General features: G+C 43.8%; 1 protein-coding gene across 1 annotated transcript in view; it reads left to right on the top strand.

Annotated features, from left to right (window-relative positions):
* The window catches only part of PROSER3 (proline and serine rich 3), a 40,012-nt gene extending 18,926 nt beyond the window's left edge, over positions 1-21,086 (top strand). The window contains exons 3-13 of the mRNA XM_070763744.1: positions 1,311-1,419; positions 3,801-4,099; positions 5,144-5,289; positions 6,562-6,623; positions 8,820-8,899; positions 9,039-9,172; positions 12,489-12,676; positions 14,480-14,983; positions 16,561-16,732; positions 19,135-19,216; positions 20,682-21,086. Of these exons, the coding sequence (XP_070619845.1) occupies positions 1,311-1,419; positions 3,801-4,099; positions 5,144-5,289; positions 6,562-6,623; positions 8,820-8,899; positions 9,039-9,172; positions 12,489-12,676; positions 14,480-14,983; positions 16,561-16,732; positions 19,135-19,216; positions 20,682-20,745 (1,840 nt within the window). The 3' untranslated portion in view covers positions 20,746-21,086. The remainder of the gene's footprint in view (positions 1-1,310; positions 1,420-3,800; positions 4,100-5,143; positions 5,290-6,561; positions 6,624-8,819; positions 8,900-9,038; positions 9,173-12,488; positions 12,677-14,479; positions 14,984-16,560; positions 16,733-19,134; positions 19,217-20,681) is intronic.
* Positions 21,087-25,352: the final 4,266 nt, after the last annotated feature.

The following is a 25,352-nucleotide window of genomic DNA, read 5'->3' as shown; positions in this document are numbered from 1 at the left end:
GAGTGGCACACTATGATGTGATTGCTTCCATTGACACATTTATTTTTGGCAATATTGTCTAGTCTCCTTGGGAGAAGCTAAGTGTCTTTCCTGTTAACTAAGAAAGAAACAAGAAAAGAAAAGAAAAGTTAGGGGTTAAAAATGGAAATCTGAATGCTCTTAGAAACCTAAACAATAATATATAAACCCCATCTCTTTAATAACACATCCTAGAGAGAAAGGTATAGAGACATCTTGTTTCTGGTATATTCTGGTTTTCTATATGTATATATATATAAATATATATATTTATTTATTATTAGAGTTGAAAGGGACCTTACAGGTCATCGAGTTCAACCCCCTGCCTGAGCAGGAAATCCTACAGCACCCCAGCCAAATGGCAGTCCAATCTCCTCTTGAAAGTGTCCAAAGTTGGGGAGTCCACAACCTCCGCTGGCAGGCCGTTCCACTGGTTGATCGCTCTCACTGTCAGGAAATTCTTTCTTATCTCCAGGTTGAATCTTTCCTTGGTCAGTTTCCAACCGTTGTTCCTTGTCCGGCCCTCTGGTGCCCTGGAAAACAGTGTGTCCCCCTCCTCTCCGTGGGAACCCCTTAAGTACCTTTATACAGCTATCATGTCCACCCCAGCCCTTCTTTTTACTAGACTATCCATGCCCAGTTCCAGCAACCTTTCCTCGTATGACCTGGTCTCTAGTCCCTTTATCATTTTAGTTGCTCTTTTCTGCACCCTCTCTAGAGTCTCTATATCTTTTTTGAAGTGTGGTGACCAGAACTGGATGCAATACTCCAGGTGCGGTCTGACCAGGGCATTATAGAGTGGTATTATTACCTCTCTGGTCTTGGAGTGTATCCCCCTGTTCATGCAGCTTAGGATTGTGTTGGCTTTTTTTAGCCGCTGCTGCACATTGCTGGCCCATGTTTAGCTGGTTATCCACTAAGACTCCAAGATCCCTTTCACAGTCACTCATGGTGAGTGTGGTTTCAAGTTTTATTGGATTTATATGCCGCTCCTCTCCGAAAACTCGGGGCGGCTAACAGCAATCATAGACAGTATACAATAATAATCGCCTAATTTGTATGCATGTTTTGGGGTTTTTTTAACACTCTGGACTTTGTAAATTTCATTTGTCTGGTACATCCACAGTTCTACCCATTTCCACCTGCACAGTATGTAATTCAATCTCACCAAAAGGTCCATATTATCCTGTCCACATTATTCTATTTGCTCCTAGATTTCAAAACTCCCACGTGGTTGTGGTTAATGGTAAATGTAGAAACTTGTCTAATTGACATGTCTTGTTTACTCGCAGTCTAGCTGTATTCTCCACTCTTGGGAGCCCCTTTTTGGAGGCATCCAGTTCCCGAAGCCATTATCATCCCTCCCAGGCCCAGCCGTTGAGGCAGAAGAAGCAACAGACGGTGAGAAGAGGGTAAAGTCATGCCATGTGGTCTCTAAGGAAAAGCAAACAGCAGCTGAAAGCAGACTGTTCTTTTGGATCATCCTTACGGAACTGGGTGATAAGAATTGGGAATGTAGCTATTAGGAATCCAGAGTTTTCTCCTTTTTTTCTCTGATCTGAAGGCTGAAAGGGAATAGCCACTTTCCTGCAGCAGTTAGAAAGAACTGATGGGTATAGCCCAATGAAGGTGAACCTTTTTTTTCCTTGGGTGCCGAAAGCATGCACACATGCTATTGCACCTGCACGAGTGCCCACACTCATTTTTTTTAAAATGTATTTTTATTGGTTTTGCAGATAAGATTACATAAAACAAACATAAAACAGTGCACAGTGCATGTGCCCATCACCTGACTGACAATAACCATCACCACCACCACCAATTGCGGGGGGTTCAAATATTTATTAGTGTGTATATATATATATATCCATTTTACAACAGCACGAAGCTTGGAAACTTCAGCCTGATGATGGTGAATGTGATTTCACCGAAACATCGCATAGACACTCAAAATATTACACAGGGCAAAACCCGAACTCAGAACAATCTACATATATATATATATATGTATGTATGTATGTATGTATGTATGTATGTATGTATGTATGTATCTTTGTTTTCGTAGATATATATATGTAGATTGTTCTGAGTTCGGGTTTTGCCCCGTGTAATATTTTGAGTGTCTATGCGATGTTTCGGTGAAATCACATTCACCATCATCAGGCTGAAGTTTTAAGCTTCGTGCTGCTGTAAATATGGAATTTTTATTTATTTACAGCAGCATGAAGCTTAAAACTTCAGCCTGATGATGGTAAATGTGATTTCTCCGAAACATCGTGCCATCAGCTTCTCCAATTTATTTTTATCAAAGTTGTTTAATCTTATTTCCATGATTTCAAAATGAATGTGATCCACCATGTACCAGTACCAGTTCTCTAGTGTCCATTTTATAGACTCTTTCCAACCCAATACCACTACCGCTTGAGCGCTTTCCAGTGCTGCAGTTTTTATTTCTTTAAAATCTCTTAGTTCTCTTTGTTTAATTAATATCGCTATTTCTTTTGTAATTGTCCAATTAATATTTAGCATTTTATTTATTTCATTCTGCACTTCCTTCCAAAATTTCTGAATTTCAACACACTCCCAGAACATATGCATGAAAATTCCTTTCTTTTGGCAACCATGCCAACAATTACCTTTCTCTTTCCCCTGGAAGTGTGCAAGTTGTGCTGGTGTATAATACCATTTATGTAAACTCACTCATAATTCAAGGCCTGGGGAGGGTGAAAACAGCTTCCCCCACCCCCTGGAGGCCCTCTGCAGGCTGGAAATGGCCTCTTTGCCAACTTCTGGTGGGCCCAGTAGGCTTGTGTTTCATCCTCCCCAGGGTCCAAAGGCTTCCTGGAAGCTGGGGGAGGGTAAAAATGCCCTCCCCCATCCCACGGAGGCTCTCTGGAAGCCAAAAACGTCCTCACAGAACCTCTGTCCGAGCCAAAAATCAGCTGGCCAGCGCACACATGCAGGTTGGAGCTGAGCTAGGGCAACAGCTCGTGTGCCAGCAAATATGGCTCTGCGTGCCACCTGTGCCATCGGTTTGCTATCACTGGTATAGCCAAATCATTGACCTTTTCCTTGAGAGAACAGGTTAAAATCAACTCTGCCACAAAGATCTTGAGTCAGTCCTCTAAGCCTTCTTTCCAGAAATGTAAAGATAAAGTAGATGTCTTAAAGCAGTGTTTCCCAACCTTGGCAACTTGAAGATATCTGGACTTCAACTCCCAGAATTTATTTATTTATTTATTTATTGGATTTGTATGCCGCCCCTCTCCAGAGACTCGGGGAGGCTAACAGCGACAATAAAACAGTGTACAATAGTAATTTGGTATTGATGATTAAAAATCTATTCATATAAAAACCAAACAGACATACAGACATACCATGCATAGAATTATAAAGGCCTAGGGGGAAAGAGGATCTCAATTCCCCCATGCCTGGCGGCAGAGGTGGGTTTTAAGTAGCTTACGAAAGGTAAGGAGGGTGGGGGCAGTTCTAATCTCTGGGGGGAGTTGGTTCCAGAGGGCCGGGGCCGCCACAGAGAAGGCTCTTCCCCTGGGTCCCGCCAGGCGACATTGCTTAGTTGGGGAATTCTGGGAGTTGAAGTCCAAATATCTTCAAGTTGCCAAGGTTGGGAAACACTGTCTTAAAGCACAAGGCTCTGGTTGACAATTAGAATCTGTGATGTGTAAAGTCTCATGGGATGAATGAAGCTGTGTTCTCTGAAGTTTGGATCTCTGATTTCCATGCCAAGGGGATCATGTCTTCTTTATTTCTTAACTTCTTAGGTGCTGAGCCCGTCTCGTTTGCAACGTAGGGATTGTTCTTTCCTTTCTGAGGAGCCGGAAGCATTGAGTGCTTCGCACCCTCATTTATTGCCTGATTCCAGCTCCCAGGAGGGAAGGCCCCCTAAATCGAATTCCACAAGCCCTTTCAATGAGTCATGGCCCTCAACTGAACGCAGTTCTTCCTCCCTGACTCCAGAAGGAAAAAAGGATCTTCCAGCTCACCAGTCATCCGTGGCTAACACCCTGGAATCACAAAAGCTCCCAGATTCTGCCTCAGACAGTGAATCCATTATTGCCAGGTGAGTCCAGTTATAAGAGTCACCTTTGAAATGGCAGGTGAAGCTGAGGAACACATGAATGGGCTTTGTAGATGAACATTGAATGATGGCCTAGGTCAGGGATGGCAAACCTTTTTTCCTTGGGTGCCGAAAGAGTGTGCGTAGGCGCTATTGTGCCTGCACGATTGCCCACATCCACAATTCAATGCCTGGAGAGGGTGAAAACAGCTTCCCCCACCCCTTGGAGGCCAGAAATGGCCTGTTTCCCAACTTCTGGTGGGCCCAGTAGGGTCATGGTTTGCCCTATCCAGGCTCCAAAGTTTCCCTGGAGCCAGAGGAGGGTAAAAACGCCCTCCCTCATCCCACCCGGAGGCTCTCTGGAAGCCAAAAATGCCCTCCCAGAGACTCTGTGTGAGCCACAAATGAGCTGGCCGGCACACACATGCATGTTGCAGCTGAGCTAGGGCAACGGCTCGCGTGCCAGCAGATATGGCTCCATGTGCCACCTGGGCCATAGATTCGCCCTCATTGGCCTAGGTTGATTTTCTATTGACCCTTTTTCATTAGTGTCCTGATTTCAGGCCCACCTGAAGATGATTTATTTATTTATTTATTCATTCATTCATTTATTTATTAGATTTGTATGCCGCCCCTCTCCGAAGACTCGGGGCGGCTAACAACAATATAAAAATACAATGTAAACAAATCTAATATTAAACGACAATCTAAAAAACCCCAATTTAAAGAGCCACTCATACATACAAGCATACCATGTATAAATTCCATAAGCCTAAGGGGTCGGGGCCGCCACAGAGAAGGCTCTTCTCCTGGGCCCCGTCAAACGACATTGCTTAGTCGACGGGACCCGGAGAAGGCCAACTCTGTGGGACCTAACCGGTCGCTGGGATTCGTGCGGCAGAAGGCGGTCCCGGAGATATTCTGGTCCGATGCCATGAAGGGCTTTATAGGTCATAACCAACACTTTGAATTGTGACCAGAAATTGATCGGCAACCAATGCAGACTGATTGCCTCCTGGCCAAACTTCCTCTTCTTTCCTTTGGCAGGTATATTGAGCGGTTTCGCTACGGGAAGCCCACGGATCGTAAGGAACGCTTGGCATCTACTGGCGGTTCAACTGAGTTCTGGTGGCTTAGCCACTCATTTCTCCCAGATGAAGAAAACTCTAAGAAGGAAGCATCGCTATCTTCAGGTACTTAAATGCAAAAGAAGAACAGAAATCTGTCTAGGTTCATGCATTATACTGAGTCACCGTTTGTCTTACCATGTTTTATTGGGTGTAGTGGCTGACTTCTTAACACCTTGCTACGCCAAAATAAGCAACCACATTGTGACTTTAACACAATGTATGAATTTAGAGCTTTTATCAGACCAAGGCAAAGTCTGAGTTCTCTTGTGGGAATAAAAGTTGCATTAGGCACAGGGATGGCGGCAATAGATGGGAAGAAGTTTTCATTTGGAAGTTTGTAAACATGGCTGTAGGCACAGAGGGGGATATTATCCTTGGACAACCTCTACTTTCCAGTTCCCAGTTGGGAGACGTGAATTGTTGTTAGCAATTCTTAGCAAGTGTGTATAATGAACAGTCTTGTCGAGAGGACAACAAGTATTGCATTGTCTTCATCCGCTTTGTAACTATTGGGCATTGTTGTTGTTTTTTAAATAAAAGTAATAGCGAAGGGATCCTGAGAATGGCAGACTTGGATAATGTTCCTGGTTCCTCAATGTTTCGTGCATCCGTAGCATTTCCTGCAGGTAGAGTTTTTGTAGACCTGTTGGAAAAGGCGCGTAGGTAATCTGGTTTGGACCAGAATATCTCCGGGACCGCCTTCTGCCGCACGAATCCCAGCGACCAGTTAGGCCCCACAGAGTTGGCCTTCTCCGGATCACGTCAATGAAACAATGTCGTTTGGCGGGACCCAGGGGAAGAGCCTTCTCTGTGGCGGCCCCGACCCTTTGGAACCAACTCCCCCCCAGATATCAGAGTTGCCCCCACCCTCCTTGCCTTTCGTAAGCTCCTTAAAACCCACCTCTGTCGTCAGGCATGGGGGAATTGAGACTTTCCCTCCCCCTAGGCTTATAAAATTTATGCATGGTATGTTAGTCTGTATGATTGGTTTTTAAATTGGGGTTTTAAATTAACTTAAATTTAAATATTGGATTTGTTTACACTGTATTATTATTGCTGTGAGCCGCCCCGAGTCTGCGGAGAGGGGCGGCATACAAATCTGATTAATAAACAAACAAACAAACAAACAAACAAACAAACAAACAAACAAACTCTGCCGCTCCATGGAGATATGTCTGATGCAAATGTCAAGAATTTCCTAACCCATTGAAACGTCCTGTGATTTGCTTTCCCCCCCCTCTTCTTTGTATGTAAAATATTTTGAAAAGTTATTCCTTTAGAAAGATGATTGCTTTATATAAAGCCTTCACTTTTAATGGAGACGTCTCTTTGCAGATAACAGTCAGAGTGAAGTGAGGTCATCTCTTTTCAGTCCCATCCTGACTCAGGCTGCTTTGGTGAGTAACAAGAGACTCTCCTAGACAAGAGGCAGAAAGTAATACAACTCTGCTGGCTTCTTCCTTTTCTGTTTTCCAGCTCACGGTTAATTTTGGGCCCAGAGAGTTGAGAAAGCTGTACAATGATACCTTGTCTTACAAACTTAATTGGTTCCGGGACGAGGTTCTTAAAGTGAAAAGTTTGTAAGACGAAACAATGTTTCCCATAGGAATCAATGGAAAAGTGATTAATGCCTGCAAGCCCAAAATTCACCCCTTTTGCCAGCCGAAGCGCCCGTTTTTGTGCTGCTGGGATTCTCCTGAGGCTCCCCTCCATGGGAAACCCCACCTCCGGACTTCTGTGTTTTTGAGATGCTGCAGGGGAATCCCAGCATCGCAAAAACAAGTGCTTCGCTGGCAACAGAAGTCCCAGCAAAGGGAGCATCAGTGAAATTGCAGCATCGCAAAAACACTGAAGTCCTCGAAACCCCACCTCCGGACCTCTGTGTTTTTGCGATGCTGTGATTTCACTGAGGCTCCCCTCGCTGGGAAACCCTAACTCCGGACTTCTGTTGCCAGCGAAGCACCCGTTTTTGCACTGCTGGGATTCCCCTGAGGCTCCCCTCCATGGGAAACACCACCTCCAGACTTCCGCGTTTTTGTGATGCTGCAGGGGAATCCCAGCAGCGCAAAAACAGGCACTTCGCTGGCAATGGAAGTCCGGAGGTGGGGTTTCGAGGACTTCCGTGTTTTTGCGATGCTGCAATTTTGCTGAGGCTCCCCTCGCTGGGAAACCCCACCTCCGGACTTCTGTTGCCAGCGAAGCACCCGTTTTTGTGCTGCTGGGATTCCCCTGCTGGGATTCCCCTGCAGCATCGCAAAAACACGGAAGTCCAGGGGTGGGGTTTCCCATGGAGGGGAGCCTCAGGGGAATCCCAGCAGTGCAAAAACGGGTGCTTCGCTGGCAACGGAAGTCCGGAGGCGGGGCATCCCAGCAGCGGCGGCGGGTTTGTAAGGTGAAAATAGTTTGTAAGAAGAGGCAAAAAAAATCTTAAACCCAGGGTTTGTATCTCGAAAAGTTTGTATGACGAGGGGTTTGTAAAACGAGGTATCACTGTATTTGACAATGGGGACCAATCCTTATCCTTTATCATGTAGCTCAGCCTACATGAATGACCTTGAGCTTCTGAGCCTTGCCTCCTCCAGACTGTGAGAATAAAAGAGGATGTGCCCATCTTTGTGGCCCTGAGCTTCTTTAAAGGAGGCCAGAATAGAACTGCAATAGATACATAGGAAGGTCATCTGATGAAACGTGGCTGCATGGGCTTTGTCAAATACATTATCTGAGTAATTATTCTGCTCTAGGTAGAGAAAAATGTAGGATGTGTTACAGTGTTTCAGTAGATTTCTTGAGTTTGGTTCCCCGGTCACTTCCTTGTCTTTTTATCAAGGACTTAGGAATGTTTAGAAATTCTGAATTTCCAAAGGAGGAAAATCTTGCTTTAAAAATGTTCACGTAAAATGAGCAGCAAGCAACTTTTTATTGTTTCCTTCTCAGGAGTTTTTCTATTACTGAGTGAAGACCTTATCTCCCTCTCCCCCTTCTGCCTACATGAAAGTTACTTTCCATGGTCACATTGCATAAGTACCGACTTCGCCATCCTCCCCCCCCCCTCTCCATAACTTACATATTTTACATTGGTGTGCATAGTCTGGAGGACAGAAGGAAAAGGGGGGACATGATCGAAACATTTAAATATGTTAAAGGGTTAAATAAGGTTCAGGAGGGAAGTGTTTTTAATAGGAAAGTGAACACAAGAACAAGGGGGCACAATCTGAAGTTAGTTGGGGGGAAGATCAAAAGCAACGTGAGGAAATATTATTTCACTGAAAGAGTAGTAGATCCTTGGAACAAACTTCCAGCAGACGTGGTTGGTCAATCCACAGTAACTGAATTTAAACATGCCTGGGATAAACATATATCTATCCTAAGATAAAACACAGGAAATAGTATAAGGGCAGACTAGATGGACCACGAGGTCTTTTTCTGCCGTCAGTCCTCTATGTTTCTATGTTTCTATTTCTAGAAGTGTCAAAAATTCCACTCTTCTCCATTTTGCAGAATCCTGACATGTCTTCTCCCATAAATATAGCTGTATCCTGAGATCTCCATCCTGAGTTCTCCATCTTTACACTTTTTTAATATACTCTTTGCAGGGAGAAATGCAAGCGGCTTCTGCATTTGACACTGAGACGGTGAACCTGCAGGAAAGAGCAGCTAGGGTCCTAAGCAGAAGGTACTGGCCTGACTTATATTTTGTCCATCACCGTAGAGATTAATGCAGTTTTCCAGTTCTGTGTCTCTGTTTGGGGTCTCAGAAAACTGATATCCCCCCTTTCCTTTCTAACAAGATGCCTTTCTCAATCTGCTTATAGCATCTCACCACTGAGTAGTTTCAGGCCTGTAAGCTCAGGAGGGTTTGATTCTACTGCTACATCCACCAACCCCAATAGCACCCCAGACTTGCCTCAAGATACTCTACAACACCCTGCAGCACACCAAGTCAAAGGTAGGGTGAGATCTGTGATGTAGAATACATTTTTAAGCAAAAATGGTAGGGAAGGTTTGCCTATTTGCCAATGACTCTAAAGTGTGCAATAGGGTTGATATTCCTGGAGGGGTCTGTAATATGGTAAATGATTTAGCTTTACTAGATAAATGGTCAAAGCAATGGAAACTGCAGTTTAATGTTTCCAAATGTAAAATAATGCACTTGGGGAAAGGGAATCCTCAATCTGAGTATTGCATTGGCAGTTCTGTGTTAGCAAAAACTTCAGAAGAGAAGGATTTAGGGGTAGTGATTTCTGACAGTCTCAAAATGGGTGAACAGTGTGGTCGGGCAGTAGGAAAAGTAAGTAGGATGCTTGGCTGCATAGCTAGAGGTATAACAAGCAGGAAGAGGGAGATTGTGATCCCCTTATATAGAGCGCTGGTGAGACCACATTTGGAATACTGTGTTCAGTTCTGAAGACCTCACCTACAAAAAGATATTGACAAAATTGAATGGGTCCAAAGATGGGCTACAAGAATGGTGGAAGGTCTTAAGCATAAAACGTATCAGGAAAGACTTCATGAACTCAATCTGTATAGTCTGGAGGACAGAAGGAAAAGGGGGGACATGATCGAAACATTTAAATATATTAAAGGGTTAAATAAGGTTTAGGAGGGAAGTGTTTTTAATAGGAAAGTGAACACAAGAACAAGGGGACACAATCTGAAGTTAGTTGGGGGAAAGATCAAAAGCAACGTGAGAAAATATTATTTCACTGAAAGAGTAGTAGATCCTTGGAACAAACTTCCAGCAGACGTGGTTGGTAAATCCACAGTAACTGAATTTAAACATGCCTGGGATAAACATATATCCATTGTAAGATAAAATACAGGAAATAGTATAAGGGCAGACTAGATGGACCATGAGGTCTTTTTCTGCCGTCAGTCTTCTATGTTTCTATGTTTCTAAAATACAATCTATGTAAGTGTATTTATGAAAATTAATCTATTACAGAGAAACAAAATGCAGGATGCAGATAAAAGATATGGGGGATTCAGGGTCTGGAAAACTTTAATTTGAGAAGGATTTGAATGCGGTCATTGATAATAAGTTGAACTTGAAACAGCTGCCAGAAGAGTTGTTGTATTTCTGGGCTGCATTAGAAACAGCGTGATATCTGAGATCTCAGAATAATTATTCCTTTCTACTTGACAATGGTGAAACTACACCTGGAGTTGTATCTGATTCTAGGTCTACTTTTCCAGGAGATGTTGCCAGGTTAGGCAGAGTTCACAAAAGGGAAGTGACTTAATGACATATCTGGTAAAGATAGGCTGAAGGATGTTGGCATGTACAATCCCAAGGGGAGGTAATAATAGCCATATTCAGGTGCATAGGGAGAAGTTGTAGAGAAGATGATCGAAAATCACATTCCACATTTACCGAAACTAGGAACAGAAATAAAGAGACAAGTTTCAGTTACCACAATTTTGCTTAAATATAAGTAATATAAGGTTCTGCCTCCCAAGGACAATTCCATCTGTCTGTCCATAACCCTGGGGGGGGGGGGGAATTATTGACCCCCTCAGAGAGGGTCCCCAACTTCGGCGTCCTCCTCGATCCACAGCTCACATTAGAGAACCATCTTTCAGCTGTGGCGAGGGAGACATTTGCCCAGGTTCACCTGGTGCACCAGTTGCGGCCCTATCTGGACCGGGACTCACTGCTCACAGTCACTCATGCCCTCATCACCTCGAGGCTCGACTACTGTAATGCTCTCTACATGGGGCTACCTTTGAAAAGTGTTCGGAAACTTCAGATCGTGCAGAATGCAGCTGCGAGAGCAATCATGGGCTTCCCAAGGTATGCCCATGTTACACCAACACTCCGCAGTCTGCATTGGTTGCCAATCAATTTCCGGTCACAATTCAAAGTGTTGGTTATGACCTATAAAGCCCTTCATGGCATCGGACCAGAATATCTCCGGGACCGCCTTCTGCCGCACGAATCCCAGCGACCGATTAAGTCCCACAGAGTTGGCCTTCTCCGGATCCTGTCGACTAAACAATGTCGTTTGGCTGGTCCCAGGGGAAGAGCCTTCTCTCTGGCGGCCCCGACTCTCTGGAACCAGCTCCCCCCAGAGATTAGAACTGCCCTCACCCTCCTTGCCTTTCATAAACTCCTTAAAACCCACCTCTGCCGTCAGGCATGGGGGAATTGAGACATCCCCCCAGGGCCTATACAATGTATGTATGGTATGTTTGTGTGTATGTCTGCTTTAATAACGGGTTTTTTTAAAAAATGTTTTTAAATTATTAGATTTGTCATGAATTGTTTTATTGCTGTTGTGAGCCACCCTGAGTCTACAGAGAGGGGCGACATACAAATCAAATCAAATCAAATCAAATAAATAAATACAATTTCCTGATGGTAACATCTGTACGACAATGGGACAATCCACGTATAGAAGCTGTGTAAGCATAATCTTGGAAGGTCATGAAGAGGTGGAGAATCCTTTCTCTTACTTGGTTTCTTTGAACTTTGTAGAAGATCAGATTCGAGTAACCTATTGGCCCCTTTTACCTATACAGTGATCCCCCGATTATTGCGAGGGTTCCGTTCCAAGACCCCTCGCGATAATCGATATTTCGGGATGTAGTGGTGCGGAAGTAAAACACCATCTGCGCATCCGCGCCCCTTTTTCCATGGCCGCACATGCGCAGATGGTGGAGTTTGCGTGTGGGCGGCGGGGAAGACCGCCCAACAGCTGATCTGCTCCGCAGCGCGGCAGCAGCGAGGAGCCGAAGATGGGGTTTCCCCGTTGCCCAGGCAACGGGGAAACCCCATCTTCGGCTCCTCGCTGCTGCCGCGCTGCGGAGCAGATCAGCTGTTGGGCGGCCGAGGCAAAGGGGAAACCCCAAGATCGCTTGCCGCTTGCCCGTCACCCGCTCGCCCGGCCGCTTGCTTGCCGCTTGCTGCTTGCCCGTTCGCCCGCCCGCCCGGCTGCTCGCTTGCCGCTTGCCCGTTCGCCCGCCCGCCCGGCTGCTCGCTTGCCGCTTGCCGAGAGAAGGAAAGAAAGAGATGAGAGAGGGAGGAAGAGAGTGTGAGAGAGGAAGAAGCAAGATAGAGAAAGAGAGAGAGAAAGAAAGATGAGAAAGGAAGGGAGTGACGTCATCGGGTGGAAAAATCGCGATACAGCGATTAGCAATGATCGAGAGCGCGAAACTCGGGGGATCACTGTACAATTATATGAGGCAGTCATGAACCACACGATACAGCTCTTTCGCACCGATGACTTCCAATTCATAACAATGTCTTTTCTTTTGTTTTCCAGAAAGCTTAGTTCTTCCTTATCAAACCACTCCAAGTTCTAATATAGCCCACGCTTTAAAACCAGAAGATGACATCCTATTCCAGTGGCGCCTGCGGCGGAAGATGGAGGAAGCAAGCAAAGCCGTTGCTGCAATGCCTCCTGAGGTTTGGAGGAATCTGTCTTTCCAATCAACCTGCACCTCTGGAAAAGTAAGGATATGAAATCAATTAGTGGAATACGTGCAGATTTGGAACTGAGATGATGGAATGAAGAGATGCTTCCTTTGCAGTGACTGTTTCATTCCATTGAATTAAGATTTTGAATTGACTGCTGCAGAAGCATTTGCCAAAAAAAAAAGTTCATAAATGTTCTGTCTGGGTCACTCCAGAAGCCAATACCAACCCAAAAAGAGAAGCCAGACACACGGGTAAAAGGCAAGGGCAGTTTTATAAAATTCAAGAAAAACACAGGTAACAGAAAATGTCCTTACAAACAGGAAAACGCTGTATCTTCAGATATATCCACGAAGGCAAAAGTCCATGCAGCAATACAGAATTCTTGCTGCCAAGCCGAGGCTGTAGATAGCAGACCTACACCTCCCACGGGTCTTCCAAAGCTGCTGGGCCACAAGCCAGGAACAGAGACGCCGAGAAACAAGACAGGATAACGCAACTCCAAACTGATAACACTCCACATGGTTTCAAGGGCTTGCCTGCCTTTTAAACCCTGCTAAGGAGGACCACACCCAAACCCAGCTGTTCCTAATTCGGTGCTGCTAATACTTGTTTAATTGCTCCTTTCTTTGATCTGACCGTCTCTGTCGCATGTCAGTGACGGCTTGAGCTTCATCATCTAATGACTCCAAACTACTGGCTGGGGAGAGCCCCCCCCCCCGGGCTCTCATGCTGTTCTCCTTCATCCCATTCCTGATTTTCCTCTCCCCCGTCCGACTGTTCAGCCCCCTCCTCTTCGCTGTCCTCCTCCGGGCATGGAGCCAGCAGAGACACAGCCGGTCCCTGAGCAGCCTCAGGCTGAACCACAACAATAAAATACCTATTTCTGCAAATCACACACATGCATTCACCTCCACATATACTCTCCAGCTCAAGAATGTTTCATTCTCATGAATGTTTTAGCAAGCAGCCTAGGTTATGTTTTATCTGAAAGTCAGCTGCAGAATTTGTTGCATGTCAAGAAAATTGACAGGGCAAATACAGAATGCCCCATTAAAGGAAAGAACATAGTGTTATGGCTCCTGATAACTTTTGGACTGCTTTCTTTCATTTTTGTGAAACTTTGTGGCAATAGAGGCATATAAGGTATCTCTGATTTTGGTTCAAAAATTAACCAGATATTTACGATGAATATTTCAAATAATGCATATACAGTGGTCCCTCGATTTTCGCGGGTTCGAACTTCGCGAAATGGCTATACCATGGTTTTTCAAAAATATTAATTAAAAAATACTTTGCTGTTTTTTCCCTATACCACGGTTTTCCCCGCCCAATGACATCATACGTCATCGCCAAACTTTCGTCTGCCTTTAATAAATATTTTTTTTAATAAACTTTAATAAATAAGCATGGTGAGTAATAATCTAAATGGTTCCTAAGGGAATGAAAAATTGTAATTTAGGGGTTTAAAGTGTTAAGGGAAGGCTTGTGATACTGTTCATAGCCAAAAATAGTGTATTTACTTCCGCATCTCTACTTCGCGGAAATTCGATTTTTGCGGGCGGTCTCGGAACCCATCCCCCGCGAAAATCGAGGGAACACTGTATTGGTAAATGACTTCTGTATGAGTCAGTGAAGACATACATTAGTTAAAATGGCTTACGATAATTACATCACCGTAGTATATAATTTATTTTGTAGTAAAACCCAACATCAAAGTAACAGACAATAGCTGATGAAGGAATTCTTGGTTTATTGTCCCAATAGACACTTCCTCATTTTGTGCTGGAACAGAAGGCCAGGATTGCTCTTAAATATTTTTTTTATTCCTCCTTGCAGATGGAAAGAGAAGTTCTAAAGTCAATTGAGCCAACTCCTCGGAGGGACACAGACCAAAAAGTGTTATCAACTTCCGAGCCCCACCGAGATATTAAATATACTCAGAGTCAGTGCCATCCTTGCTCCTGTGCGGGCATGGCAAGGAATGGAGTCACTTCTAGGCAGCCTCCTGGAATCACATCCCCCAGTAATGAGATAGTGGTAGCGGGAGGCCCTGAATGCAGAGATGAACCAATTGTGAAGGATCCAACCCCACAAAAAGACCATATTCCTGATTACCTGGAACCTTCTCCTTCAAGACCTGCAAAAGCCAATGAGTCTTCGGGCCAAACAACTTCACCTCATATTCAACAGGCAGCTCCATCTGAACAGGGGACACACCTGGAACTCAGCAGAAGACCAGGCCTATGTAGAGACAAGCAGAGTCAAGCAAAACCAATTCCAGACCCCGGACAGTCAACACGCAGCCCCACAAAGCATTCAGTTCAACGTGTACTATCAGAGGTACAAGCCCTAATCCATCCATCTGCCTGATTGTTATCAGTGTCATTAGCAACAGCAATAGTGCTTGGCTGCATAGCTAGAGGTATAACAAGCAGGAAGAGGGAGATTGTGATCCCCTTATATAGAGCGCTGGTGAGACCACATTTGGAATACTGTGTTCAGTTCTGGAGACCTCACCTACAAAAAGATATTGACAAAATTGAACGGGTCCAAAGACGGGCTACAAGAATGGTGGAAGGTCTTAAGCATAAAACGTATCAGGAAAGACTTCATGAACTCAATCTGTATAGTCTGCAGGACAGAAGGGAAAGGGAGGACATGATCGAAACATTTAAATATGTCAAAGGGTTAAATAAGGTTCAGGAGGGAAGTGATTTTAATAGGAAAGTGAACACAAGAACAAGGGGACACAATCTGAAGTTGGGGGAAAGATCAAAAGCAACGTGAGAAAATATTATTTCACTGAAAGAGTAGTAGATCCTTGGAATAAACTTCCAGCAGACGTGATTGGTAAATCCACAGTAACTGCATTTAAACATGCCTGGGATAAACATAGATCCATTGTAAGATAAAATACAGGAAATAGTATAAGGGCAGACCAGATGGACCATGAGGTCTTTTTCTGCCGTCAGTCTTCTATGTTTCTATTTTTCTATTTTTCTATGATTTATATACAGCCCCATAATGCTTCATAGTACTCTCTGTGTGGTTTACAATGTCAGCCTATTGCCCCCAACAATCTGGGTCCTCATTTTACCAACCTCAGAAGGATGGAAGGCTGAGTCAACCTTGAGCCAGTTAGGATCAAACTCCTAGCTGTGGACAGAGTTTGCCTGCAATACTGCATTGTAACCACTGCGCCACCTAAATAGAACTGTAGTGCTTCAGATTCAAAATATATTTTGGACTGTACAGGTCTTCATGATGCGCTGCATATACGTGCTTTCCTGGGATCATCAGGATTGCCAACTGAATAATACTCAATTGTAAAGATCCCGTGTCATTGGATTTTCTTTTGAGAACCGTGATTTAAGATTAAAAGGAGCCGGGGTGGCGCAGCAGGTAGAGTGCTGTACTGCGGGCCACTGAAGCTGACTGTAGATCTGAAGGTCAGCGGTTCAAATCTCATCACCATCTCAAGGTTGACTCAGCCTTCCATCCTTCCGAGGTGGGTAAAATGAGGACTCGGATTGTGGGGGCAATAGGCTGGCTCTGTTAAAAAGTGCTATTGCTAACATGTTGTAAGCCGTCCTGAGTCTAAGGAGAAGGGCGGCATAAAAATTGAATGAATGAATGAATGAATGCACGAATTAATGAATAAATAAACAATGTTCCAAGGAAGGGAATTATTGCCCCTCTTCTCTAACCTTGGGGCCTTAAATTCATTAGATTGGCCAGTGTTCAACACAAACCCACTGGGCTCGTCTAGCTGGTATCTTGGCCTGATCCCACAGAAATATTGTTGTTTACCTTTGAGGTGCAGGATTCGTAAGGTTGGCGTTAGGCTCTTGGGTCTTCTTCCCTACTAAGAACAGAAGGCAGTTTGAACGGCTTTTCCCCCCTCCTGTCTTGTCCAGGTAGTTGCTGAAAGGCTCTTCTCCCCACCTGACTCTCCGGCGTTGCCTCGGGACAAACCAAAGAGAAGCTCAAGGACTTTGGGCCCAGAGGAGGCTATTCCAAAGAACGTTGTCACTCCCTCCCATCCCCAACTCCTGAACATGGCTGCCCAACTGCTGGAGCAGGCTGAAGGTGTAGTAGAACCCAGAAGGTGTAGTAGAACCCAGAAGGTGTAGTAGAACCCAGAAGGTGTAGTAGAACCCAGAAGTAGAAGGTGTAGGTGGCTTGAATATCATGGGGGTCTTCGTCACAGCAGAAATTTTGGGAAGTGGGGGATTACACTGCATTTTGCTGAGCATTCCTAAGTGCAAAGTTATTCTTCCCTACTTGGGAGTTTTTCCACGAACTGGGACGTGGGTCAAGATTGTGATTCCTTTGTTGGTTGTTCCTGGGCATGTGGGTAGAGGGTGATCCCTCTGGAGTGCTTCTCTTGGGCAAAGGGTGAATTTAATTTGAACTCCACAACTTAAGTTAATCATACTTGGAAAGAAAAAAGGATCTAGTTGGAGAGGACGAACGCATGAGAGAGGCATGATACAAAAAGTGTCAGGTTGTACAGCTGTAGCATGTAAGCTTTATTTCACTGGTATAGTCTGGAGGACAGAAGGAAAAGGGGGGACATGATCGAAACATTTAAATATGTTAAAGGGTTAAATAAGGTTCAGGAGGGAAGTGTTTTTAATAGGAAAGTGAACACAAGAACAAGGGGACACAATCTGAAGTTAGTTGGGGGAAAGATCAAAAGCAACGTGAGGAAATATTATTTCACTGAAAGAGTAGTAGATCCTTGGAACAAACTTCCAGCAGATGTGGTTGGTAAATCCACGGTAACTGAATTTAAACATGCCTGGGATAAACATATATCCATTGTAAGATAAAAGACAGGAAATAGTATAAGGGCAGACTAGATGGACCATGAGGTCTTTTTCTGCCGTCAGTCTTCTATGTTTCTATGGTTTTCTGTGCATCTGACTGCCTTGTTAGTTCGCATAGCCCTGATCCAAGTAGGAAGCAGTTGAAAGCTCCAATCGTAGCGGCTGGATGCTGCTCCATGGTTATTTTAATAGGAACCCTTTGGGCATGTGTCATTCCCTTGCTATCCAGCACAGATGGGAACAGAGCCAAAGGCACCGGTCACGTTCAATTAAGAGGCAGAAAGGTTCTTGAGATCTGGACAGTGGGAGGGGGAGGAGGGGGAGAAGGAAGTCAAAACGAAGGCTGTAGCAGCTGAAGATTCTGTACTTGAGGGTGAAAAAGAGATCTTAAGAAATTAGGCTTAAAGAATACAATGGAGTCCTAGAATAGAATAGAATAGAATAGAATAGAATTTTTATTGGCCAAGTGTGATTGGACACACAAGGAATTTGTCTTGGTGCATATGCTCTCAACGTACATAAAATAAAATATACAGTGATCCCTCGATTAGCACGGTCTCGATTAGTGCGAAACGCTACAACACGGTTTTTCAAAAAATATTAATTAAAAAATAAGTCCGCGGTTTTTTTTCTACACCACGGTTTTGCCCCAAGAAAGCCGGTGAGAGGAAGGAAGGAAGGAAGGAAGGAGGGAGGGAGGGAAGGAAGCCATTGCCATTGCCGCCAGCGCTGCCCCAAGAAAGCCGGTGAGAGGGGCGAATCGGGCGGGCGGGGGGTAGCGGCGAGGAGCCCGGAAAAATCACCATTGCCAGCCTCCGAACTTGCATCGCTCCACCATCTGCGCATGTGCGGCCATGGAAAAAAGGGCGCGCATGCGCAGATGGTGTTTTTACTTCCGCACCACTATAACGCGGAAAATCGATTAGCGCGGGAGGTCTTGGAACGTAACCCCCGCGCTAATCGAGGGATCACTGTACTTTTGTCAAGAATCATGTGGTACAACACTTAATGATTGTCATAGGGGTCAAATAAGCAATGAGGAAGCAATATTAATAAAAATCTTAGGATATAAGCAACAAGTTACAGTCATACAGTCAACATGGGAGGAAATGGGTGATAGGAATGATGAGAAAAACTAGTAGAATAGAAGTGCAGATTTAGTAGAAAGTCTGACAGTGTTGAGGGAATTATTTGTTTAGTAGAGTGATGGCGTTCGGAAAAAAACTGTTCTTGTGTCTAGTTGTCTTGGTGTGCAGTGCTCTGTAGCGACGTTTTGAGGGTAGGAGTTGAAACAATTTGTGTCCAGGATGTGAGGGGTCAGTAAATATTTTCCCCGCCCTCTTTTTGACTCGTGCAGTATACAGGTCCTCAATGGAAGGCAGATTGGCAGCAATTGTTTTTTCTGCAGTTCTGATTCTCCTCTGAAGTCTGTGTCAGTCCTGTTGGGTTGCAGCACCAAACCAGACAGTTATAGAGGTGCAGATGACAGACTCAATGATTCTTCTGTAGAACTGTATCAGCAGCTCCTTGGGCAGTTTGAGAAGAGAAGAGAAATATGGCTTGGTTTTAATGGGGACAATTAGCGGTGGGATTTAACAGAAGTGACTTAAAATAAAAGAGATGTTTGAATAACGGAGATGCTATTTTTCTTTTGTGTAGACTCAGATGGGCTAGAATTTGAAGATGACCCTCTGTTACAAGTGTTGAGAGGTCAGAGGGAATCACTACGCAGCAAGCTTCGGTAAGTAGCCATCCTTCACCAAATGCATTCGTTCATTAAATTGAATCTGCCTCTCCTTAGTTTGATCAGACCCTCTAATATTGTAACACACAGTGATCATTATCCATTCCTCTCTGGTGCTTTTCTGTGTATAGTCAGGAAGGTGTGTATTTAGTTCTGAAAAAGCTGCAAGAAGCATCTTACAGGACTGCGTGTTTTTTGGTGTTTTAAGATTCTAATTCCCAGGCCTTCTGTATAAAATAGAAAGCACGCGTTGAGTGCCAGAGTACAGTATTTAAAAATTCAGAGTTTTAAGTGCCAGCTTATTTTTAAAATGTTCAGTAAAGTTTGTCATCTTGCTTGTTCTGGAAAAACACAACAAATGTTGTAAAGCATGCAAGTTTGTCTAATGTACATGCATCTCTTGCTTAAACGTCTTTGGTTTTTCTCTAGAACAATGTTTCCCAACCTTGTCAACATGAAGATATCTGCCATCAGGCATGGGGGAATTGAAACATCTCCCCCTTGCCCATGTAGTTTTGGTCTATGATTGATTGTGTGCTTGTTTTTTATATATATTGGGGTTGCTTTTATGGACTTTTTAACTTAAAACTGTAAATTAGATTGCTAAATATTAGATTTGTTACTATGTACTGTTTTTGCCATTGTTGTGAGCCGCCCCGAGTCTGCGGAGAGGGGCGGCATATAAATCCAATAAATCTAATCTAATCTAATCTAATCTAATATCTGGACTTCAACACCCAGAATTCTGGGAGTTGAAGTCCAAATATCTTCAAGTTGCCAAGGTTGGTCTAGAACAGGGGTCCCCAAACTTTTTACACAGGGGGCCAGTTCATTGTCCCTTGAACTGTTGTAGGGCCGGACTATTAAAAAAAACTACGAACAAATCCCTATGCACACTGCACATACCTTATTTTAAAGTAAAAAACAAAATGGGAACATACTATTTAGAGGGGGGGAAGAAATCTGAAATTCATATATGTTTATGTTTTGTTTTTAATTTTCTTTTGTTAACATCTGATTGGCTATACAAGGTTTTCTTGGTTTATAGAAAAATGTATAAAGAAAGAAGGAAGCACTTTGGCATAATGATTAATAAGTTAGAAATATAATTGGTGTTGTACTTTTTGAAGGAACTTTAAGGAGAGAATGTAATTAAAAGAACAGTATGTACCTGTGCTCCTGTCACTCACCCGCGGGCCAGATAAATGGCCTCAGCGGGCCGCATGCGGCCCACGGGCCGTAGTTTGGCAACAGCTGGTCTAAAACATAGGGTGGGAATGCTCATTGCTTTCTTGTGGGTGCAGTTGCGTTGCTTCCTCCTTCTCAACCATGGTTCCATTCACGATCTATCGTATTCTGCTAGCCATTGTTTTCCACTCTTAACTCGGGTTTCATGTTTCATGTTGCTCTGGTGCCCTCTGGCCCCAAAAGTGGCACGCATTCATGTTTCATTTTCTTGCAGAGCTGTGGATTTCCAAATCACTCAGCTGGAAAGTAACTCCTTTGATCAGGGCACCTCTCACTGATGACCACCTCCTGCGCTCTCTTTGTTGAACCCTGGGCGGCTCGAGGTCCCTCCCTCAAGACATTGCTCGAGTCCAGCATTATCAGGCACTTCAGGATGAATTCAGTCCAAGGGTTTCGAAGGTGCTTTTTGCTTATTTATTTTATTAACTCTAGTGGCTTTCAATGTCTGCCTGCCCTTAGCAGGCCAGCATTTTCCTAGAAGATATGTGGGATTGTAGAATAGCCAAGTGATGAGAACATAGGGATGCCTCCACTTTATATTCAGTGTGCTGTTTCCATGGTTTCGGTGTATATTTCACATTGCATTTAAAATAAACGTGTATTTTTGGATCCAAACAAATTGTGATAATTTTCAGTCTACTCCATCCAGATAGAAACATAGAAGTCTGACGGCAGAAAAAGACCTCATGGTCCATCTAGTCTGCCCTTATACTATTTTCTGTATTTTATCTTAGGATGGATATATGTTTATCCCAGGCATGTTTACATTCAGTTACTGCGGATTTATCTACCACGTCTGCTGGAAGTTTGTTCCAAGGATCTACTACTCTTTCAGTGAAATAATATTTTCTCATGTTGCTTTTGATCTTTCCCCCAACTAACTTCAGATTGTGTCCCCTTGTTCTTGTGTTCACTTTCCTATTAAAAACACTTCCCTCCTGGACCTTATTTAACCCTTTAACATATTTAAATGTTTCGATCATGTCCCCCCTTTTCCTTCTGTCCTCCAGACTATACAGATTGAGTTCATGAAGTCTTTCCTGATACGTTTTATGCTTAAGACCTTCCACCATTCTTGCAGCCCGTCTTTGGACCTGTTCAATTTAGTCAATTTTGTCAAGATACATTGCGTCTAATGAAAAATGGATGAATGGAGTTCAAACTCATTTGTCTTGAAGAAACAGGAATGAATATTTCCTTCTGCAAAGAACAAAGGGAACCTTTTAGGGAATGGGAAAAAGAGTATTTAGTTTGGAACAGAAAAGAAGGCTAAAGATCTCACCCTCCAACCCAAGTTAGAAACATAGAAACATAGAAGACTGACGGCAGAAAAAGACCTCATGGTCCATCTAGTCTGCCCTTATACTATTTCCTGTATTTTATCTTACAATGGATATATGTTTATCCCAGGCATGTTTAAATTCAGTTACTGTGGATTTACCAACCACGTCTGCTGGAAGTTTGTTCCAAGGATCTACTACTCTTTCAGTGAAATAATATTTTCTCACGTTGCTTTTGATCTTTCCCCCAACTAACTTCAGATTGTGCCCCCTTGTTCTTGTGTTCACTTTCCTATTAAAAACACTTCCCTCCTGGATCTCCCTTTAACGTATTTAAATGTTTCGATCACGTCCTCCCTTTTCCTTCTGTCCTCAAGTTAAGTTTTTTTTAATTCCACTTTTTCAGTTCATAGACCAAACATCAAAATATCTTTAAAAATCCATAAAACCTATGGTGACATCTATTAGCAAAACAATTAGAGCTGCTGGGGAACCAATATGAGATCAAAAACAGTACCAGAATTCAAGCCGGAGAAGACAGAAAAATAAATAGATGAATAGTATCTACAAAGGAAAATAAATACAGGCCAGCTTCAGTCTGAGAAGGATGTCTGATAGTTATGAGTCTTTTAGTTACGGGGTCATGATTCTTGACTGCCTAACTTATTTATATATAAAGGAAATTTTAATTCTCTTGAGCATTGGGTAGGAAACAAAATTCCAACGTGCAGCTTCAAACACACAAATTTCTAGATTCTTTTGCAACTACTGATTGACTGAACATATCTTACCCAACGGCATGTAAATTAATTTCAGTTGCATTCAAGTACGAACTGCTTGCATTGTTTTTCTAAACTTTCTCCATTTTTAGCTTACCTAACTGTCCTTGCCCGATTTTTTAAACATTGTTTTATTGCAAATAAACCCACTTTAAATAGTTGTATTCCTTTTTGGAGATTATGTCGGCAGTCAAAAAGTGACTTACAACTATAACAGTACTTTACCCTAGTGCAGGTAGCTTTCGACCTACAACGGTTCACTTATGATAACATCAAAAAAGTAATATTTTTCCATACCCTGTTTCCCCAAAAATAAGACGTACCCCGAAAGTAAGGCATGTCAGAGGTTTTGTAGAATTTGCTAATATAAGGCACCCCCCGAAAATAAGGCGTAGTCAAGTTTACATACAGTACGGTGGAAAAACATACGGTACCATTCAAAGCTGTTCATAGCGGTACCGTAATAATGTGGCGTCCCCTGCTGGCCCCTTCCATTGGTTTGTACCGTCCAGTACAGCAGACACAGTCTGATGCTGTCTCACCGCCATTACAGTCTCCACTACAGTGCGTAGACTGTAGTTCCTCTGGAGGCCGGAAGCTGCAATAGCGGGAGTATACTGTTGTACCATATAAGTGCCGTCATTTGTGTGTGTGGGTGCCATACTGACAGGTACCGTACCGTAATCAGTGTACCGTACTGTTCTGTCTGGGTCACTCCAGAAGCCAATACCAACCCAAAAAGAGAAGCCAGACACACTGATAAAAGGCAAAGGCAGTTTTATAAAATTCAAGAAAAACACAGGTAACAGAAAATGTCCTTACAAACAGGAAAATGCTGTATCTCCAGATATATTCACGAAGGGCAAAAGTCCATGCAGCAATACAGAATTCTTGCTGCCAAGCCAAGGCTGGAGATAGCAGACCTACACCTCCCACAGATCTTCCAAAGCTGCTGGGCCAGAAGCCAGGAACAGAGACGCCGAGAAACAAGACAGGATAACGCCACACCAAGCTGATAATACTCCACATGGCTGCAAGGGCTTGCCTGCCTTTTAAACCCTGCTGATGAGTACCACACCCAAACCCAGCTGTTTCTACTTCAATGGTGAAAATATCTCTTTAACTGCTCCTTTCGTTGCTCTGAACGTCTCTGTCTCATGTCAATGACAGCTTGTGCGTCATCACCTAATGACTCCAAGCTACTGGCTGGGGAGAGCCCCCCCCCCACCGGGGCTCTCATGCTGTTCTCCTTCATCCCATTCCTGATTTTCCTCTCCCCCGTCCGACTGTTCAGCCCCCTCCTCTGCGCTGTCATCCTCCTCCGGGCATGGAGCCAGCAGAGACACAGCTGGTCCCTGAGCAGCCTCAGGCTGAATCACAACACATACGGTACACTTTCTTTGGGGGTGTCAGCTTTTCTGCCTGTGAATTTGTCTTATTTGAGAAATATAAGGCACCCCCCGAAAATAAGACGCAGCACAACTTTTGGAGCAAAAATTAATATAAGACAGTGTCTTATTTTCGGGGAAACACGGTACTTACGACCAACATTATCCATTTGATTTTGTATTCAAGTGAGGACTTGAAGTTAGATCTCTCAATGTCAAAGCTCCTGGACTATGTTGCATTTCTGAAAAAGGATCCCTTCCGTATCAAGCATATTTGAAAAGGAAGGAGGAAATGGGCTGAAAAATGAGTTCCCTGTTTCACTTTTGTGTGTGTGTACAAAGTTCAGCCTACTCACACCATCATCTTCCCTTCTGGTTCAATCACGCCTGATTTTTGAAGACTGACCAGAGAAGGCCTTGCAATTTTCTTGGCAAGGTTTTTCAGAAGCGGTTGGCCATTGTTTCCTTTCCAAGGGCCGAGAGAAAGTGCCTGGCTCAAGGTCACCCACTGGGCTTCATGCCCCATCAACCCACAATCTGCCAAATTCCAATTTATAGAATCTCCGGCTACAAGATGATTTATAAACCCGGACCTTCAGAAAGTAACATCCTTGCTACTCTTGTTGAGAGTAAATGACAACATTGTCCTTTTGCAGAGGAAGCACTTTGTCACTGGAGACAGAAGATCTGGAAAATAGCTTTGATAGGAAAAATTGATTGACCGTAGAAGAGCATTTAGAGGAACCCAGAGAAGCTAAGATGGTTCCAGTACATTAACCAATGCAACAGAAAGTCGTTCAGGTGTATCCCACAGACAAAATTCTGGGACAGGGTTTTTGATGATCGAGAGTAGAGAATATAAGTAGCATGATAAGACAGACCTCCTGAGACAACAAGGAATTCTGTTTGGTCCCTTGGGATGGAGGTCGGGGCCATTCCTGAGCAGAACTTGGATGTTCATCACTTCCCGAGTGATGCTACGGTACAAATCAAGCCTAATTCTGTTGGAATAAAAAGGTAGGAAAAATGTAGGAGAGAAGTGAATGGAGAGTCCAGGTTGGTACAGGTGGGTCCTTGGCTTATAGCCATTCATTGAGTGACTGTTCGAAGTGACAACCGCACTGAAAAAAGTGACACCATTTTTCACACTTATGACCGCTGCAGCATCCCCATGGTTATGCGATCAAAATTCAGACAGTTGGCAATTGAATTAAATTAATTTGAGCCGAGGTGGCGCAACACGTAGAGGGCAGTACTGAAGGCCACTAAAGCTGACTGTAGATCTGTAGGTCAGCCATTCAGATCTCATCACCGACTGAAGGTTGACTCAGCCTTCCATCTTTCCGAGGTGGGTAAAATGTGGACCTGGATTGTATTGTATTGTTTTGTATTTATTAGATTTGTATGCCGCCCCTCTCCAAAGACTCGGGGCGGCTAA

Source organism: Erythrolamprus reginae, chromosome 11, assembly GCF_031021105.1.
Source record: "Erythrolamprus reginae isolate rEryReg1 chromosome 11, rEryReg1.hap1, whole genome shotgun sequence".
Classification (NCBI taxonomy): domain Eukaryota; kingdom Metazoa; phylum Chordata; class Lepidosauria; order Squamata; family Dipsadidae; genus Erythrolamprus; species Erythrolamprus reginae.
This window is presented reverse-complemented; position numbering and strand designations above follow the sequence as displayed.